The following is a 21,980-nucleotide window of genomic DNA, read 5'->3' as shown; positions in this document are numbered from 1 at the left end:
GCACATCCTTTTTGGCTTCTTTGGTGCAGTCTCCGTGCTAGAGAAATGAATCATGCCGATCTAAAAATGGACCACTTCTTGTGCCAGTAGGGTTTTTCATGGGACTGTGCGTACGGGATTGGAGGAAATGCAGCTCAAGATAGAAAGAGATGAGTCAGACAGGAGGAGAGGAAGCAGAGAACCAGCGCCTGCCACTGTATCAGGTGTGTTAAAGCATCTTGCAGCTCCAGCCCTTAAAATCTAGAGCCCTCGCATGGACAAATGGAGGTACTGCAGCTGCAGTCTGATGATGCAATTGTATGCTTCTAACATCTCTGAGTACTTACAGATGAATATTATTAACTCAGAACTGTATAAGGCACCAAATATTCTGCGTTTCCTTTTTTTAAATGTTAGCATGTGCTTGTGACAGCTGTAAATCTACTGGGCTAAACCTGTCCATACTTTCAGTCCACACTGCCGCCACATGGTGAAACGGTGGAATTACAACCAGAGTGAAAAATGTCTGCAGCTGCAAAGAATAAAGAAACGAATCACTCAAGTCGGCTGATTTGATCAGGACCATAATTTAACTCTTTATTGAATCAACAAATGCCAACATGATTTTAAAAATACAATTCTTGATGAGTAAAATAGATTAAAACTTACATCATTCAATTAAAGGGAAAAACAAAATCATTTCTCTTGAAAAGGCTATTTGATAAAACAAACTGGTTGGCACTAAACACACATAGAGACACATTTGGGTTTGGTTTGTTTAACCCTTGTCCCTGATAATGGACGGACGCATCAGGCTCCATTTCACCCCCTGTTTGAAATTCATAAAAAAAAAAACTACTTAATCCTCCACTAGAGAGATGAGTTGCAACAGATTCCATGGACATAATCCAGATTTATCCTAATCCATCTGAACATGCTGGTAGACAAAGTGAATGATATAAAAAATAAAAACAGGCACAAAAGTTTTCAGTGTCGTAAAGTAACAGACATCCCCCTGAAAATGCAGCACTTGTTTTAAAGGAACTGAGAATCTTCTAAGTATGGCTTTAAAGATGGATGCAGGTAAGTAAGTAAACAATAGAATACATTATTACAGCTAGAAATATACAGGCCAATTATGTTTGATTATTTAGCAGATCTTCAATTGTGTTCCCTTCCACCTGAGTTGAGCTAATTGTCACTAAATTTTCACAAGGTCGGCAAAGGCCGAAGACATAAGAAAAACAATTCAGATATGAAACACACATATCCACGCGTCTGTAATATTGCTCCAGCAGTTAAGCCCCATGGCTGTGGTTTACCCCCTGATGTCTTCATGGTCTGTGAGTTTCGTCTCGGCGCTGCACGATGAACTGCAACTAATAGCTTCTCCACAGGGCGCCTGTTTTACACCGACTTTGCGCCAGCTGGCTTTTGGAAACCGACAACAGCAGACAGATACGACTAGACAGAGGCAACATGTAATACCCCCAGATTGTGCTTTTGTTAACCAAGCCACCAAGACATGTCTGTAACTATAATGTGCGTGTGACAGCCCCACATTTGATAATGCAAGGCAGTTCAGTGTTAAGACAAAACATCAGCTCCATGCTCCTGAAATGCAACAGTGATCCTGACTATGATGTCACATTCATCAGTGTATTCAGGAACAATCCGGTCTTTGATTTCCTCTATAATTTAAGGATTGTAATGTCATTATATTCCTGTAACTGTGTACTGCAGCTGTGCATACAGTATACTAGCAACATATTGTATCTTGCTGGCTCAAGTTAATCAGGGTTTAAAAATAGCCACATTCTAAAAACAAAAAGAGCAACACACACACCCGAACCTGATGATTTCATAGCACATGCTACTTGTAACTTGATCACAGATAGATTTCTCAGACAAGACGGCGCAACAGAGCTCTGTTTCTGCGGCACAGAACTGAAAACTCATAGCTAAGCACAAAATGTTCACATTCACAAGTCTTCACACTTTTCCGTCACAGAGCCTCCAAATTGTTTCTCTGCCGAAATATTCACTCACTCGGTCATGCACACATATTTACACACGAACGCACACACACGTCTTCTCGGCATCTGCTCACACGAACATGGCGGGCGACACGAAGCTATCCCCGCGGTTGACATTGGGGCCCGGATGATAGTCCTGGGGGTCGCTGTCTGTGCGCATGTAGGGAGGCGGGACCTCGTTGTTGCCTGGATCATCCCAGCCAGAGGGGGCAGCAGAGTAATAGTGGTCCCTGTCGTCATCAACATTAGCCTCATCATCATGGTAGGCATCCAGGTCCTGGCAGCAACAAGACAACAGTAAACATCATCCTTTATGTTTGATGAAATATCTATCCCCAGGTTCACTAGATCCTGTCTCAACAGCCTCTGGTGCACAACAAATTCTTGCAGACAAAATGTCATTCATCAGTTTCTGAAAGGCTAGAGCATGATACAGCAGTTTTCTCTCCATATTTGAAGGTGGAGTTTAATCCAGTGGTGGAGAATTAAGATCCGTTACTTAGTATATAATAATAAATAATGAGTAAGTACAGTGAAAATACTACACCACAAGTAGAAGTCCTGCTTTTTAAAGTATTATCAGAAAAAAATACTTCCTGCTAATGATCCCTGCCACTACCATTATATAATATATGATGTTTTTGGATTAATGTTACTGGTGCATTAACGTTCATGCTGCATTTAACTGCTTTATGCTCGGCTGGGTGGTTTAATCTACAGCAACGCATCATTTTCTGTAATCACATGTTTGTGGCGGGGCTGTAAACGATGCATCTCTAGTCAATGCATTTTAGAACTATTCCGAGTTTTAAATTGATTATTTACCTTAAAATGCTCAATCTCAAATTCAGAGGTAGATATATATATTTTATCTTGTAAGTAACAACTTACTAAAGCAGTCAGACAAATGCAGCAAGAGTCCAAAGCACAATATTTGCCTTTAAGGTGTAGTGGAGGAGAAGCAACAGTTGAATACAAGGGAAAGACTCAGAAACTTATAATCTAATCTACCCAATATAAACTTCTGTGTCCTACTGAGGGGATCACTGAATTTCACGAGGGGGGAAATTCCTGGGTTACAGCATAAAAAATTCCCCTGGATTCTGGTGGAAAAGTCCAGAGAAACTGAGAAATTCAAAGCTGCACTGTGCCACGTTTTTGGGGCCCATGAACAGAGACAGAGATCTTGTTTAAAAACTTAAAAACTATGAATGCACATGATTACATTTGAGTTTGTAAATGACGGAGCAAAACAGGCTTGCATTTTGATTTAGGGCAGGGTGAGAGTTACGAGAACTGTGGCTAAAGAAGCTTCATAGTGCATCTTCCAAAATATTACATAATTAAATGTGTATTAAAATAATTAAATAATTAAAATAGAGACTATACACGAGCAATTAAACTTGAAATGCTTAAATACAGGAATAAGCATTACACATGGCCTACAGCACTGACAACTAGTGTGTGATACGTTCCAGAACTGATTAGATCTACTGTGCTTCAGATGTTTTGGCTTGAACAAAATCAAGTATTTATACGAAACAAATCTCCCCATAGCTTGATGAGTTTAATAATGAAAAAAAGAAGAAAAAAAGAAGCAAAGACCTAATCACAATCAATGCCCCTGGATGGATTCTGACTAAACCTAAGATATAAACCACTGTTATTGTGTCCTCAAGCTTCAAGTTAATTGGTAGATTTCTTACTGCAGTTGTGCAGTGACACACACCATTAACCAGAGTTTTACTCTCCAGACTCTGACTCACTGCCCACAGACACTGCGCTAACTAAATGACCATTCACACTTCTGAGAAACAATGAGACCGCGGCTCATCCACAGCCTTCCTCATTTCATTCTAGGAGGATGGAAACTGTAATGGGAAACTGAATAAATAAAACACAAACGTCTTAACCTATCCATGAATTCACAAATTGATGACAGTTAAAATATTAATCAGCACCCCTTTCAGCACTTAACCAAAAGGTTCCCTTAAAAAAAGGCTTAAAACAGAACTGCAAGTTTTGGATTACATTTTAATGTGAGGCCTTCTCTCTCACTGCAGAACAAAAAGTCCTCCATGTGGTTGCACAACATGTAATAACGGACTGAGGTCATGCTCTCTCATAAAGAAAACAGGAAACAGACACCACCCTAGTGAAAGAAAGATAGCAAAACTGTTTTTCTAGATTAAAAAATCGTGTACTGAAGAAGAGTTGGACTCGTTTTAATTTTGATAGAAGCTCACACTGATTCACAACATGAAACAAACATGAGTAATGTACGTTTGAGTTACAACAATCTGACTGTATCTCCCCTCTGTTTTTTTAACTAACATATTCCCTTACCGTGACCGGCTCGGCACTCTGGGTATTGTAGTATTGGTCCTGTAGCGGTCTGGTCTCGACCACAGGGGCATGACTTATGTTCATCTCCTGAGGACACGGACACACACACACACACACACACACACACACACACACACACACACACACACACACACACACACACACACACACACACACACACACACACACACACACACGTCAGCACATTTCAGCAGATATAATCTGTTAGCGTTGCTATGTGTAGAACAACATGACACAACTGTCTGGTTAATAATACTGCTGTCCTGACTGTCCTGACAAGCATTTGTGTCGATGGTGACTCACCCTGTTAGCAGAGCTGTTGGTCTTCTTGGGAGGAGGGGGCTTGTACTTGGGTGGGCCGCTACAACGCAAACACACACACACACAGAGCTGTCCAGTGAGTCACAGAAACATGAGCCATGCAGACTGGCATTTCATCTAATGGATCAATTTAGAAAAATAACACACAGAACAAACACCCAGACATAAAAATACTCACTCTCCGTTCAGTTTGTTGTTGCGGTGTTTGCGGTACATCGCTATGGCTGTTCCGATGATGGCCAACAGTATGATGACTCCGATGATGGCTCCTATGATGCTGCCTGTGGTAGCACCCTTCTCTGGAAGACGAGTACCTGCATAAATAAGACGAAGAGAAGAGAGAAAATACCGTGAGACAGAATCAGAGGAGGACCTGTCTGGAGGGCACTACGAAAGTCCAATTCATAACAGAGCATTACTTTTTAAATATGATTAAAGAGAATGGCTCACAACCGTCTGCCTTATAAAACCTCACAATAAATTCATGCCTACTCAGAGATTGTCATCACTTGAGATTCAAACCGGTACACTTAACTGAGGAGATAAAACCATCCATTACTATTCATTAGATGATAGATTACCATTAGATGAAAAGCAGCAATTAAAAGGAATAGTTTCATTTCATTTGCTTTCTGGTAAGCGATGGAAGAGAAGACTGACACCACTCTTATGTCTGTCTGGTAAATATGAAGCTACAGCCAGCAGCATGCTAGCTTAGCTTAGCATTAAATGGCTTATAAAGACCACAAACAGCCAGGGAAAGATTTTTTTCGCTTGATCTGATAATATGAAGCCTTATTGCTTTCAAAAGAAAAGCATCTGTGCACATTGATATAGCAGGTGGCAATATGCTCTTTTAAAAATGGTTTGCATTTTGTCAATAAGCCCAGAAGAAGAAGAAAACGTGCGGCACACTGTTGTCGCATTCATGGCGTCAGACTGCTGCACCTGGGGAGAGCCACCGCGTGCAGACTAGAGAGCTAAACAACATTAAAATCATCCAAGTATTGATATTTTTGATAACTTGCAAAGTCCACACATCCATCTGCTGGCACCTCTAAAGCTCACTAATTATCATTTATTCGGACAAGAACAAAGTGAGATAGGAACAATCTGTATTTAAAGATGGTTGTGTGCCAGACTTCTTCTTGGCTTGGATCAGCAACCTCCTGGAGTCTCAGCTAGTTGCCTGGCAAAGGCTCAGAACCAATAAACTGATATGACGCTGGTATCAATCTTCTTGAATTACCTGTTTAAAGAAGAACAAGGAGACGAGGCTGCGGGACGCGGCCAAAAGCAATATGTGCTCCCGAGATTAAGAATTAACCCCGACACTCGAATTGAAGAAAAGTCTGAGAAAGTTTTTTTTTCTTGAAGCAGAACTATTTTCAATTTTTTATTTTGTTAATCGTCTTACACTCCTTAATTTATATCGTGACTCCCGCTCAGAGCCCTGCCACCCATGCTGAGAACCACTGATTTAACAATATTAGAAGTCATACAGTGTAAGAGCGGAGGTAATATGATAAAGTTGTAGTTAGTTAGTACACTGTCAGACCCGCGACTAAAGGTGGTCTTGGTAAAAAGTAATGAGGATGTGTATATAAGCGTGTGTGTGTGTGTGTGTGTGTGCGCAAGTGCAACACTGTGCTGGTGAAGTACAGAAAGGGTCTTGATTAGAGCGTTGAGTCACATGGATGATTAAGGCGAACCAGAGGAATCACGCAAAGGTTCCACTAATGAACCATGACCACACCGAACATCCACTGGCACACGCACACACACAGCGCACGCATGCACGCACACACACACACACTGTGTGTTTACTGAAGGTGCAACCTGGCTCATTATCCCCTCGTATTCCGTGGGGATTATGCTAATGAGGGGGCGGTAAAGGGCAGAGAGGATCTGAAGCTCATTTGATGAGAACAAACTCTGGTCCTAGTAATTGGAAGGGTCATGATTGAATGTTGTTAGCCCTCTAATTACAATTCTCCTCCAACAATAGACTACTTTGAATATCTCCTAAAAAAAAAAATAAAAAAATCATTCTTTTCGCACTTACAAAGTGTCCTAATGATCATCTCTTTCCCCATTATTACAGCCCAGCACAACGTCCTCTGCCGCTGACCCTACAAGTTCTTCTGTGAACACCAGCTTTGGTTTTCCTTTTTCTTTTATGCTTTTTTTTTTTTTATTGTGCTCAGTAATGGCTTTCTGCGCTCCACCTACACAATGGGCTTTATAAACATTACTTCTGAGTCATGTTATTATAATTTGGGATTTTTTGTTGTACTTGATTGAAGACATTTGAAGGTAAAAACACGGGAATGACAAAATGAAAGACGTGAAATTAATAAAAATATCAAAATGGTTCTGAACCTTCAATTTGAAAAGCACCTTAATCCGCTCAGTCACAACAACAATCACCAAGCTGTTCAACTATTCAACAATGAAGCAACGGGGTTCCCTGAATAGAATAAATAGAGAAATCAACTTTTGATGGGCTGAACTGAGTTAATTATGTTGTTTGGACTCGATCTGTAGGGGGCAAAACAGTTTTCCATTGTTAAAACTTGAAATGCTCATACCTGGGGGCCAAAACCAAAAAAGTGCAGCCGTCAGTGCATCTAAAGTAGTTTTCTGATTCTAAAACGAAACAAACATGCCATGGCACTCACACATGGAGAGAAATATGTGTTTTATTCTAAAGATTGAAATCAAGCACAAATTTTACACTTCTAAATGTGATAACAGGTCTTGGGGAGTATACTCCTCAATATATTACTTATATATAAGTAAGTATAATGCTTTTTGTGGCTCCAGAGGAAACGGAAGGGCCTCCAGTGATATCCCTCAGTTGCATTGTGGGTAATGTAGGCACCAGGTTTTGAAAAGCAGTTCACTAGTCTGGCATCGCACTCCTCATTATGGAAAGTTTTGAAACAAATTATCAAAATCAATACAGCATTGCCAGAAATATCCCTTTTTTGTTCCCCTTCCTTTTCAAAACCTGCAGCCGACATTACCCACGATGCAACTTAGCCATTGGGTGACATCACAGGAGTGACTGGAGTGACAAAGTATAATTCCTGTACCTTCCCAGTATTTAAAAAAATACTTTGTTAGTAAGATATACGTTGTTTAAACTGGTCAATGAGCAAAAATCAGTTCAAATAAGAGTTTGGTTTGAATCACATATGATGTACAATAGACAATACAGTATGAATTATAATGTTTTGTTTGCTCCACTGCAGAACTGCATTTATTTAAGAATACTCCACAGGGATATTATTTGTACTGTAACAAAAGATGAAGACATTCGCAAGAATATTGATTACCTTGATAAAACCCAACATCTATCTTTCGTTAATGGTTACATTAAAGGAAATGAGAATTCCCTGAACTCTGTCTGTTCTGATGATAAAAAGTAACTGCCAAAATATCAAATTGTTATGATGAGTAATAGGATTTTGTTTTGGTCAATATCACATAACGCTAAATTTACTACAAGAAGGCTATTGGGGGTTTCAAACAGTTGTGTAATAAAGAGATGAGGACAAGCAGTGATTATGCTGTGGAGGAAATTCAGGCCAGGCTGCAGGAAATGAAAACTAATTATTCATTCAGCAGTCTGACTCTTAAAAGTGTCTGAGCGGGAGCTTGTAAAACATACTTTTGTTTCAGCTCATCCATAAAACGCCAGACTCTGGGTTATAAAAGAACAGGAAATGTGAACTTTAAAATGAAGAATGCTAAATAATTAGTTGGATTTTTTATAAAGACTGTCATGAAAGAGGGTGGAGGACATTTTACTGTGGCATTTTCAAAGTTGATGATGGTTCTGCAGATGGAGTGTTAAGTAATTTAATAGGGCGGAGGGATGATTTGCACAGAAAAACACAAGAAGAAAAAAAAAGGACTGGTTGTCTGCACAAAAGCTGAAGCAATTGAGACGGACTGGATGTGAAATATTAGCAGGCATTCAGGCTCTATTACATTTCCAACTGTTGCAGCTGAAATTTGGCATCAGGCACAATACATTTACTGGCATAAATTCAAACCTTTGTAGTGTTGACCATCTGCCACATGGTGGTGCTGTGTCTCTTTAACAACAAACTGCTGAACGGCTACAGGGCAAATTCATTCTGAACCCGTACCTGGCTTGTCTTTCGAGTGTTTTTGTGTTACTGCTTCCTCATTCCAGTGCCGTGTCTGTTTATCATCACACCGCCCTCCTCCATTTTGGCTCCCGGGATCTTTTTTAAACTAGAGCCCCCCCACCCTTTTGGCTTTGCCTTATCTCGCGGGTGTCATTATCCAACCAAACTCATTTTCACTCAGCAGGTTTCAGGTCGAAAGCTGCTCCTTCCTCTCAGATAACCTCTAAGAGAAGACAGAGCTGCTGCAGGAAAGAAAAAAAAAAAAAAAAAAGGCCAATTTTAAGGATTGAGGTGCAGTGATCATGTGTGAATGGCTTGACTCGAGAGCGTGCCCCCTGTGTTGGCCCTGGACACCAGTGATGTCTTGCACTAATGAAATATCCCAGACAGAGAGAGAGGGAGCGTGTACGTGTACTGTACGTCTGCCGAGCCTGGTTAAAATCCCTGCAGCTCTTCGCCAAGGACACACAACCAGACATGCGCCGACCCACACACAGAGCACCTCAAGACCATACAGCCATACAAAACGTGAAATATGCAGTCTTGTAGCCACACATACATCATTGCATTAAGGAGCAGCTGGCATCCTCTGCTGTAACCTCATCACTCAGTCTGACGTATTTACACAAACACACTGGTCTGCAGCGTGCCCTTTGCCCTGCTGCCTTTCACACGCATACAACCAAGACGCATACATATTCAAACATAAACATAGACACAGAAAACGAGCGCATAAACAAAATAATTCAATATGTTTCTGAGGCTGGAAGCAGCTCTGTATCTCCAGTGTGTGTGTTTTAAATTCACTGTGAATGAGAAGATGGTCCACAGTTCAAACTCAGTTAAAGGTCGGCTCCATTCTTGTCAGCGGATCAATGCAGGGGACCGTCCAGTCCGATACACATCTATCCCTTCCTATATGTGAGCCCTCCATTGCTCACCCGCGCCTGCCTGGCCAGTCAGTCAACCATAGACCACCACTCTCCCACGGGGCGCGGGATGAGGGGGGGAGGGTTGGAGTGGAGATGTGGCTGGATGGTTGGCTGAAACTGTCTGAAATTACCGCAGGCCCACTTCAGCAAAGTTGAAAATACCACCAGAATCTCTGGAGTTTTAGGATGCAGGGCTGGATACCGACCGCAGCTCTGCAGCCGATGGTGAGACTTTTCTTTTTTCCCAGATTTACCTTTATATTCTCTTCATTCCTGCCTGAAAATACTTGAAAACGGGGAGAAAAATTCAGGAGACGGATCATAACTCCTTAGAAAACTTGGTGCGCATGAGTCACTGACGGGAAAAGCTCAAATGAGGAGAGAGTACTCAGTGAAAGAGGATTCGGTGAGAGATGACTCAAGTCGAAGCGGCGGGGTCCAAACAGAGGAGTTCGGGAGAGTGACAGTGAGAAGAGAGGAGGTGAAAGGAGAGGAATCAAACATGGGGGAGAGGGGGTGAGGCAGCAGGAAGTGCCAATTGAGATGAAGGGTGTGATTAAGAGGCTGGCTTCAGATGGGTTCAGAGGGATTTCCCGGCCGCTGCCTGCAACTGGCTGATCACAGGCTGAAGGGATGAAGGAGAGAGCGGGAAGACAAAGATCTCACATCCCTCTCTTTTCCACTCAATCCCCTGTTCTCTCTTCCTGTGTGTTTACGCCTCTCCATGGAGGGATTAAGGTTAACATGCTGGCCTATCCTCAGCTTCCCCGCACAGGCCGGGGTTTTTGCTGCATTTATCTCTGCCTCCTCCTCTGCTCTCCTTCCATCCATCCATCCCTCCTTCACTCCATCCCTCTTTCCTGTCATTCCCGCTCCATCGCCAGTGTAATTTGGTATTCGCTTGTTTGGCCCGGTAATACGACAGCACAAATCTGCAGCGTCTCCCTCTGCATCTCTTATCTCCTGTGCCTAACGAGTAGAGATAAGCCTGTTTTTATTACCCTTCCTGACCTCTTCCACAAATCTGTAGACACACACACACACACGGCATGAACACTCACACACCTACGCAAGTTTCAACGACACAGACTGCCGGCTAACCGACCTGAAAATCAGAAATTTTCATCTCTTACGGAGTGCTGCAGATCCACTGGAGAAAAGGTCGAGATATACATGTGGTTGTTCTTGGCTTAAGAGATTAGCGGGCCACTGGTCACTAGAAAAAAAACAATCCTACTGTAGCTCATGATCAAATTCAATCCTAATGGGTTAGCTTGACTTTTTAAAAGGGACAGTTGACCAAAATATCCAAAGCCTGAGGCTTCCTGCTGGCTCAGTGGGGCATAGCCTCGGCCATGTGGCGGTGACGTTGTGAGACCATCCCTCTTGTGAATTTCGCTGCTTGTCATCTTCCCCCTTTTTATCTACCCATACATCTTTACAGTCACTCTCCGGAATGCTTTTCAGTAAGGATAGAAATGTCTACTTCATTATATAAATCCAAAGTGTTTGATCACCCTACCACCATTAACGGCGGTGAAGGAGCAAACATGTTTTTTGATTTCGTATTCCCTTTTAATACTGGCATGTTTTTCTTTTTTGTTTAAGAAGATGTCAGTGGGAACTTGGGAGGTTTGCCCTTAATGCAAAGTTTGGATGTAACGAGACCGACAAACCGGTTTCAGCTGAATCCCGAGCCTTTTGAACTCAGCTGAGACACAGGCTACAGTACCACCCGGGCATAGAAAAAAAAACACAAGGCTACCAGAGTCACAGCAGAGTGCCTGGAGATGAGATTAGGGCTGAATGAATTGATGGCCTCTGAAAGAGATTAAGATAAAGAACAGTACATGTAATCTCATTGCTCACTAAGAGAAAGAGAAATCCTAGCCTTTAAATTCTGAGGTTAACCTGGTAAAAAACACGCACCCTATCCATCCATTGACACATTCGCTCAGGCAGGGCTGTGCGTACACCTGCCTAACGCTCTGGTAAAACAGTATCTCAATAATCAACCGTGTAGATAACCGCACAGAGCGGGGTGAGAAGAAGACGGGAGGGAGGGAGCTAAAGGAGGCAGAAAAAGAGGAGAAACAAAAGGTAGCAAAAATAGAACAAAGTGAAGCTCGTGGCTACACCGACAGGGTACATACGGGCCCGAGCCTACACACGCGCACATCTACACCTACGCGCACACACTTAAATTATTCAAGATCAATGCACGTGCTTCAGTGTTGAGTGCTGCAGCTACCCCTGACATTAATTTTATGGCAGCTGAAGACCTGCTTCACCCACTACCCCAATTACAATCGCCATCACTGTCATTTACTATTCACTGCACTCATGAGGCCATTACAATTCATTTCAGCGCAAAACAAATCAGATCAAATTGATTGTGTCTGTCCGGACAAGACGACCAGCTGATCGGCTCAAGTTAGCAGAGACTCTTCTCATCTGACAGAAGGAAACACTGACCGAACTGTGTGTGTGTGTGTGTGTGTGTGTGTGTGTGTGTGTGTGTGTGTGTGTGTGTGTGTAAGATGTTGCCAGGCTTTTCAGTGATGCTGGTCATTTCTAATCTACTGTGATTCCGGTGCATTTCAACTGGCTGAGGATTAAAATCATGTCACTGACACCGTGTCAGCGTGCTCATGCTGTGAGTGTGCATGCGAATGTATGGCAAGTGGGTGGGTGTGTGTGTGTATGTATGAATGTGGGTGTGTGCGCGGGTGCGTTTTGACATTTTAAAAAGCTGTGTTGTGGTAATGTGAAAACTCTGCATGCTGTGTGTGTGTGTGTGTGTGTGTGTGTGTGTGTGTGTGTGTGTGTGTGTGTGTGTGTGTGTGTGTGTGTGTGGGTGTGTCGCTGCTCTCCCTCTCCCTCTCTGGGGAGACAGTGTGTTCCCTGCCACAGTGCATCAAAGCACACTCAGTTGCCTTGGGAGAAGGCAGGAACTCTCTCTCCATCTCTACCCCCTTTCTCCCTCTCTCTCTCTCACTCGCCCTCTCTCTTTCCATGCCTCCATCATCCTCCACCCCTCCCATCCTCCCTCTCTTTCCTTTTTTCTCTCTGACAAGGTCGCTGTTCGCCTCTTGCTGTCTCCCTGTCAATATTTACAGTCCACTTTACACTGGCACCGAGGTGGTCGGCTGCAGCCAGCGGAGAAAGCGGGGCTGCATTAGCCAAATGTAGCTGTCCACTCAGGACATGAATGATCTGTTGTACTACAAGCGGCACTCTGTTTCTCCCTCTGCCTCTCTTTCTCTCTCTCTCTCCCTCTCTCTTACACACACATACGTACACAGATAGAAGGGTGGGAGGTAACAGGTAGAGCCAGAAACAGCACGCAGACACTTAACAGGAGAGTAAAGAGTGCTCAAAAAGCACAGGTCAGGTTCTTACCACATCCATTGCAGCACATTAAATGGCTAAAACTATTTTAGCACTTTTTATTATTAACATATTAACCAGTATGACACATTACACCACTGTCACAAAATTAAAGTGGTGAAATTAAAATGCTACATGTTGTACATTTAACATGATAATAATGATAATTCAGAGACATTGTAATGATAAGACAAATTATCCATTAATGCAAATATGTACTGATTATCATAATCTAGTACATAGAAAAGTACCTCTAGGGATACAATTAAATGGTACAATCCGTTATTTGTTTGTTTGTAATGCATAGCAGTAAAACATATCTGTCATTCTAAATATGACTGACACACATAGTGCTGTTCTTCCCATTAAGTGAAACTGTTGCTTTAAAAAAATGAACTGAGTTAAACTGTTATGTATTACATCAGACATACTCTTTATACATATGGTATTGAAAAAACATCAATAACTAATTCAGTTAATTTTTAATCATAACTGACTTGAGATCATTAATTTTTACCGCAAAGTTTTGTAGAACAAATGGAGAAGACAGTTTCTGAAGAAACTGTGGTGTGTGGTGTGGTGTGAATGCTGCGGGAAGTAGAGTATGAAAAGTGGAAAAAGTGGGGTGCGGGTGAAGGATGCAAAATATATTGTAGGCTGGAAGCTAAACTGTAAAGCTGGTTTGAATTCCTATGGAGAAGCAGCTGAAATAGTTGTAAAAGTGGGAAAGAGACAATTATTACGAGCAGGAAGTTAAACTGATCTCAAACCATATTTTAATGGAGTTTCTGGCTTAAAGAATAAATAAGCAGGTAAAAGTAAAATTCTTTATTAATAGTTGAAAAACTGGGAAAGGGATGAGGGCAAAATTTATTACATCACTTCATTATTGGCTGGGGGCTAAACTGCATAGCTGGGGTTTGATTTGTATGAAGAAGTGGCTGGAAGAGTATGACGAGTTGTAAAAGCTGGGTGAGGTCAGAGGATGCAGAATATAGTTTACTAAGCTGGGAGCTAAAGTGTACTGCTGACCTGAATCTGTATAGAGAAGCAGCTGAAGGAATATGAAGACTTGTTAAAGTGTCACATATAATGAAGTTAAACCAATCTTAAACATAGGCTTCAACACATAAAAGTTAAGAACTGTATCTATTGTTAGTCAAGTGGGAAAGGGATGAAGTCATATATATATATATATATATATTTATATATCTCTTTGAGAGGCACATTGCGTCTTTAATGGCGGGGAGTTAAACTGCATTGTTGGCTTTGACTTGTATGAAGAAGGATTGAAGTATGAAGACGTTAAAGGTGGGAGAGTCAGTTACTATTAAGGGGGCTGAGAAGTTGAAAAGATTTCACAATGTATCAAAGATTGTAAATAACTCGGAATCATGATTCAAAATCTCTCTCATAATCTAATCTAATCTAATAACACGATTCCAATTAAAGTTAATAAGTCATGTAAATATATTTTTTCCTCAGTCATGAAACAAAACAAAACCTAAGGACTTCTTAGTTAAAGAGACATTTTCACAATGATCATACGTGCTTTCTTGATGAAAGAAAAGATCAATACAACTTTTATATATATACTGTATGTTAATTATGGCCTGGAAATTAGTTTAGCTCAGTTTAACATAATGACTGAAAGCAGTTAGAAAAGGGTACCCTGGCTCTATCTGAAGCTAATGAAACAAAATAAAAATCTATCTTCCCCGCTAATGATCACTTATCAACAGGTAGAATGTCAGTTATTGAAACTTTGCAAAAACAGAAATGTAAAAAGACGGATCCTTCACATTTGGAGGGAGCCTGTTTCCCCTGCTTCTCTATGACAAGCAAGGACAGTCACAGCCTGGTTCTATAGCTCCATAGTGCACACACACTTGAAATCTGTTTGATCTTCACATCCAAGTCTCTGCGAGAAAGCGAGTAAACGCATTCCTCAAAATGTCAAACTCTTACTGCAAATGTTAAAGTGAAAATTTCAAAGGCTCCTCCAATGGCAGCAGGTGTCCTACTTTTTCTGAGTGTGGCACACAAGAACACATGTTTAAACCTGAAAGTAATCAGGTTATTACAGTAATCTCTGAGATCACATTAGATTATCCAGATGTAGTGGAAAATGCCTTTGGTAGGTAACGTACACACCTGTGTAAACACTGTAATTCACAGTAAACGTTGCAATCTGAGAATATCCAGCTTTCTCCTTTACCTCACGATGCCTTCAGGCTCCACATCCATCTTCTTGCCCTGCTTTTTCTCCGCTCTCCTCACCCCAACCCCCCACACCACTCTCCCCTCCTCCTCTACCAGTGTCACCGTGGCCTTGAGGCCAGGCAGTCGGGGAGCAGCTGGTATGTTTACCTGCCCTCCTAACTACTGCTAACCTCTGGCTAGAAGGGACTCTCACCTCATTACCCACCACTCAGCCACACATACAACCCTCCAACTCCAAGCTAGCCTCTTAGATTTAGCCCCTACAGTCAGGATGCGACACTGTAATAGCCTCCATGTATCGCAATCTATTCAGCTGCCTGCTGTGCAGCAATGTTAGATATAATGAGAAGGGGAGGAAAAAAAAAAAAAGTAAAACGTCTAAGACTTGGCTACTGCTCCTTGCCTCCCTCTTTCTCTAAAGTGCGGCGAGTCAGTGCGTTCATTTCTCTCAACTCTCACCGACTCACATGTGAGCGCTCATCATGTCGCCCTCCTACCAAGTTCCTCACACAGACTGCCAGAAAGGAAACGCCGCGCGGAGGAAGAGACAGAGATTGGCAAAGGAGGGGAGAGAGTGCAGAACATATAGGAGAGAACATAGAGAACTGAGAGAATAGAAGATTCAAGCTGCAGGGTGGAGACGCAGACGCTGAAGATGTGTGGGGTGGGGGAGAGGAACTGAAGAACGAGAGGAGAAAAAAGTATGTGGCACAAGAAAAAGTTGCGCGTGTCCCGCTCGTTCAGCAAGATAACATATAAAACTAATGATCCTCTTTGAGAATTTGCTCTAGTTTTTTTGTTGTTTTTTTTTTTGTTGGGATAATGATTTCCTTTCAAGCGTTGTTTACCTGCTGTATTGTTGACCGAAAAGAAGGCAGCAAGAAAAAGAGCCTCGCACGGAGTCCTGAGAGTGCCGTAGTAGTAATGGGCCCCATCTCTCCCTCAAACTGCCTCTCATCAGCCGCTGATTAATGACACACAGCGTCGTAATGGCCCCGCGTGCTCTCCACATTCATTCACTCTCCTCTTCATCCCGTACCCCTGGAGAGAAACCACAACAATGCGAGCTGTCGAGACACCCAAAAACTACGCTCTTGCCGAACTCGAATTCAAACGTTCATTAAGAAAGACGTTTCCTCCATTGCCATTCAGTTATGCATTGCCACTGGAAGCGGGTGGACAGAAACAATAGAACACAGAAGAGACGGGAAGGTGGGGAAGAAAGCATTCACAGTCCAATTTATCTGTACGCGAATAAAGAATGGGTTCATTAGTGTTTAAATGCGGTTGATTGGCTGCTTGGCAATGGAGTGCGGGTGATTTATACAATGGTAAAAAAGGATGCAACCTGTATTCTGGCACAAGATGTGTACGCACACACTCTCGCTACACAATTCAAATCTGCGCCTCTGGATATAAAAACAAACTGTTGTTGAAAATCAGAGATGTGTTCCTCTTTTGATTCGGGGAACTGCTGTACATGTGTCAGAGTTGTCAAAGGTCATCACTGTGTCTGTTCTACAGCTCTGTCAGCGATAAATCACAACACAGCGCCGCTGTAGCACACTGACCAGAGTCTTTAAAGTGCAAATACAAACATATAAATGTGAGCATGCACGCTGGCAGGCACATGCGCCAAGGCTTTCGCACAAGCACATGCATGCACACAAAGATCAGTGTGTAAATGTACGGATGCGCACGGATGCAAATATTCACATCCATGGACACGCTTCAACCCTCACAAGTCACGGATGAAAGATGTCAAACTGCCATACATACATCAAATGACATTAGGCCAAGTAGCCGCCTTTAAAAACCCCTCGAAGCATCAATAATAAATCTACATTCTCATCCTCCACCGTGTATTGAATGCACTGGAGGCGACGTCACTGATCTCATTGTTCCAAACCAAGAGCGGTTGCAGGCACAGGTTAGTTATTGGAAATGCTCTTTTATGCACTGTTGCTCTGAATATTCAGATATTACCAAACTCCTCAACCTCCTCCACCTCTCATTGTTGCCTGTTCGGATTCCTCCTGCCTCCCCCCTCTGCGCGGGGGCGTCTGTTTATCACGGAGTGTGTTTGTGTTTTGTGTTCTCTGTGTGTGCGCTTCACAGCAGCAGCGTTTATGTTCAGTGCGAGTGTGTGTGGGGTAATCAATAGTGTTTTCTGTGAAGGACACTTGGGAGCAGATTGAAACCCAAATCCAAGCTGGCATGAAAGACAACATGACAGAAACACTTGCTGTTCAACCTGAAGGGGCTCAGTGTGACATCTACCCTGACTGTTGCCGAGTGCACGCACACAACCACACACAACCACACACTGCTTTACGCACACACTTGGACACGCCTGTGGAACCCATGAGAGTGTCTTCAAATACAGTTACAAACATTTACACACTGCTACATCGAAGCAGACAAGCTAATGAGTTATTGACCGCCGAGTGTACACACAAACATACATCGCACACCGCGCTGCATCCATTCCCTGCACGACGTACGTGACCAGAGTCATTGTCACAACTAAGGGCAGTGTGCTTTAATGAGTGTGTGTGTGTGTGTGTGTGTCTGCGTGTGTGTATGTCTGCCTGCTTGCCTGCCTGTTTGTGTGTGTCTGCGAGTGCTTGCATGCATGCATGTGCTGGGCTCACTGTGTGTACACAAGTCATTATTAGAGGTTTAGTGTGTGCTCACCAGTCAGTCAGGCTCCAGTCAGAGGAGTCAGCTTAAGGGCTCATAGCAGCTCCCTGAGGAGACACTAAATACCATCAGCCGTTTAAATCCATCCATGACCATTTTAAATATGCAGCACACACTCACTCCATTTTTAATAAGTGCTCTGAGCAAGACAGAGGGAGAAAAAAGAAGAGAGGAGAGACAGAAAGCGAGAGAGAAAGAAGTGGGGGGGGGGGAACAGACTTAGGCAGAGGGAGAGGGGGGAATTTAGGGGGGGGGGGGGGAGGAGAGCGGAGTCTGTTGCATTGATTTCTTGGCAGTTTGGCACCGGCCCTGATTCGCCTGGAAAAGCCACAGATGTGTCAGAGCCAGTTAGGCACGCCAGAAGAAAGGGAACGAGTGTACACACACAACTCAGTCACATGCATGTACACACACAACTCAGGCACATGCATGTACACACACACAGCACATGTGGAGACAACATATACACACACACAGACAGACACAGGGTACACAGGGAAATGCTCATAAATAGAGAGAGAATACGCAGCATGCTCTCATAGTGTCTGCGAGTGTGTGGATTACAAAAGGCACCTGTGTGAAGTGAGAGCCGGGGATGATGCAAGAGGTTTTGATGCCTTTCTGAGGGAAAACCAGGCATTTCTCTCTGAAGGCAGTCAAAAATAGAAACTATTACACACACCTAGATGGGCAGTAAATTTCTCCTTAATCCCTGTCTTAACATAGTTCAGAAAAAAACTGTCGGCTCTGCTCAGCTTTCAAAGCACACCTGACTGTGTGCGGGTGCATGCACAGCCTGGCAGAACAGCGGGAAATAGTCGGATGTACATTTTGATCTGAGGGCGGATGAGACATTAGGATCAAAGTCGGGGAACTGGAGAGAATCAGCTGATCTTAGCTCAGGATCCATGAGCAACCTCCAGACAGACTACCTGATTAGCTAGGCATTTGTGGCCTAAATCCAGCATGCAATGGTGAAGGGAATGTTGATGATAAAGCCTGCGGCAGAATTTTATCTAGGTCCTCTTCCAGCTCAGGATGGCACAGGTTTGAAGTGCTTGATTTCCAGTGGGGTCACCTATGTAACAGTAAAGAGCTTTGACAGATGCGTCCATCAAATATTTGTTAGATCTATTAAAAGGGACACTGAGTAATTTTGGAGAAGAAATTCAAATGAATAATTTGGATATTTACAATATTAATGGAGTAATCCATAACTGAATAAACAAGTGGTTCTGAGAAGAAAATCAGGTCCCAAGAACACAGTTTGAAGCAGACATAAACTGCAAAGTGAAAAAAAGTCAAACATTATGAAATGGTGTTGTCATTTGTTTATTGAGCTTATCCAGTCATGAAAACAAAGAGTTTGTTTATGCATTAAAAAAAATAAATAAACCAGTCAATGAAAATCATTATCTTTTCATTAAAATATCTTCCCCAAAATAACATTGTGCACCTTTAAGGCAAAAGAAGAAATCTTTGCTAAAATGTATTTTATTTAATCTATTTATAATTTATTAGTTTGCTTGTACATCGTTCAACAACTTAGATGAAGCTACAAAGCCCAAAGAGCAGACTAGTATTTGACCTAGTTTCAGTTTGACTTTCTTAAGTAAACTGTCTAAATAAGAATTACAACTTTTATTTTCATTCATCATTTATCATTAATCGGGCCCGTTGGATTTGTGTTTGGCCTATAAAATGGCAGAAATGTTCCCAGAGCTCGAGCTGTCATCTCTAAATTGCTTGTTTTGTCAAACCGAAAGCCAAAAACCTAAGATAAAAGTTTGTTTTCACATCCAGGAAGATGAGACAAAGCAGAAAAACTCTAATTGAGAGAGTAGGCTGCATTCGGTATATCTCAAAATCATTTAATTCGCTGCTCATCAACAAATCAATTAATCAAAAAATTCTTTCCACTCCAGCTGAAATTAAAAAAACTTGTTTGTTTTTTTTACTGAAGGACTTGTCACTTAAAGCTTGGATTCTACGGCTGGAGTGGCTGTTTAAACAAATACAAGAGGCTATACAGAAGCTGCTTGTATCCATCTTACATACACATGACTTGCCTTTTCACCGCCTATTGAGTTAATGATGGAAACGACAGGTGCGAAACACTTGCCACCATTTGTGTAAATCCTTTATGTCAACAGCGTTCACTCAGCGGGAATGATGTCATTCTAAGTATAACAGAAAAGCCTAACACCATTTCCTACACACATACAAACACACACGTCTGCAAAGCTCAATCCCTCTTCTTTCAGGTGACAGGTGTGTCACAGCAGTGTGGCAAGAACCCGGTGATCCCACCCGACAGACTGAATGACCGGTTAGTCAGCTAGCCGGCTGACTCACTGACCGGGAGAACGGGAGCTCACTCACCGGCATGCCGGTCGCATTGTGCAAACACAAAAGAAGAAAAGGGTGAATGTGTCACTCTGAGTTTACACACAGATACGAGAGGAGATGCTCAGACACGCACCCTGGCACCTGAGATGCAGATTAGACATGGTATGTTTATTACCCTCTGTGCCACAGACGAGACCGGTCCCGCGACCTCCGTTCATTTGGCTGTCAGTGAAGACACAATAGGACAGTCACACTTTCTTTGACGCGCCACTCTGGAATGTTAATCACCACAGAAACCCATTATCTTCACATCCTCTCGTTCCCTCCCTCCATTTGTCTTCCTCTCCTTTTAAAACCTGACAAACTCATTGCTCGTTACTAGAAAGTACCATTGTTTCATTGAGCGCACATGTAGAGGGAGACAGAGACATGCGGCAGGGGAGATAAGAGGAGAGGCAGCGGAGAGGGGAGGCCTGCCTGACTGCTGGCATAAATTGGGGATCATAAAAAGTGTCGTCCCGGAATTAATCTGCGAAGAATGAATAAAGTGAAGTACCGCGGGGAGAGGTGCGTGTATGTGTGTGTCTGTGTGTGTGTGTGTAGGTGGTTCTTCTTGAGTCTATAATGAAGACACAGGAATGGGAAGGAAACATGAAACACACAATTTTAAAAAATGCATTCATAAGGCTCGATGATGTCGGCGCATGAGGATGTGTGTGGACATTTATTTTTTCTATGTGGGTGTGTATGGAGCGCAGCTATTGTTTAAATGTTCTAAGCGTGTGTGTGTGTGTGTATATGTGGGGATGTTATGTGTGTCCGCGCCTCAGCTGTGACATACTCCTTGCCTCTCTCTCTCTGCTGCAGCGCCTACAGGAAGTGCCACATATATCATGAATTTTATGCATAAGGCTGAATGTCAACACTGATGCATAATTTTTGCGGTAAAATGCTAAATGTCACCAAACACCAGGCTCTGTTTCGACTGACGGCGGGCCCACGACTCACCAGAGGACACGCTGGCAGCCAGCAGTCGCCACGCGAGCCGTCACAGGCTACAACTGTACTGTGCGCAGTTGTGGCAGGAGTGGCAGAGTAGGCGACAAGCGCGAGCGGGGGACAAGGAGGGTAATGAAAGCAGATTTGAAGGAGAAGTCAGACAAGAGGAGGTTTTTTTCTTGCATTTCTGCTCATTTTTTTTTTCTCTGCACACACATGCATTTACAAAAAGAGGCAAAAGAGGAGAAACGGTATCACCCATGCGTTGCTTGATTCAATTAATTAACTTGTACTTTCAACCTCAAAGGCTTAGTGAGGTCTCTTATTGCTCTCTGTCCGACAGGATCACATATCAGAAGGGGCGATTCACACATTTTTTTCTCTCACTTGTGGTAACCAAGCAGATAGTTTGGGTTCCACTTGGCTTCATTCTGTTTAATCAGTCACAGGCTTCTACTGCCACCCCTGAGGCCCCTGGTATCTATCAGCATTCTTCTTATTGTGAACACACGCACAAT

General features: G+C 42.7%; 1 protein-coding gene across 1 annotated transcript in view; it reads right to left on the bottom strand.

Annotated features, from left to right (window-relative positions):
• Positions 1-547: 547 nt before the first annotated feature.
• The window catches only part of LOC115566855 (nectin-2), an 85,081-nt gene continuing 63,648 nt past the window's right edge, over positions 548-21,980 (bottom strand). Inside the window, exons 7-10 of the mRNA XM_030392885.1 lie at positions 4,882-5,017; positions 4,686-4,743; positions 4,362-4,448; positions 548-2,292 (exon numbers count right to left, since the gene is read on the bottom strand). Of these exons, the coding sequence (XP_030248745.1) occupies positions 2,086-2,292; positions 4,362-4,448; positions 4,686-4,743; positions 4,882-5,017 (488 nt within the window). The 3' untranslated portion in view covers positions 548-2,085. The remainder of the gene's footprint in view (positions 2,293-4,361; positions 4,449-4,685; positions 4,744-4,881; positions 5,018-21,980) is intronic.

Source organism: Sparus aurata, chromosome 17, assembly GCF_900880675.1.
Source record: "Sparus aurata chromosome 17, fSpaAur1.1, whole genome shotgun sequence".
NCBI classification, from domain to species: Eukaryota; Metazoa; Chordata; class Actinopteri; order Spariformes; family Sparidae; genus Sparus; species Sparus aurata.
Note: the sequence above shows the minus strand (reverse complement) of the source record. Positions and strands in the feature narration are given on the sequence as shown.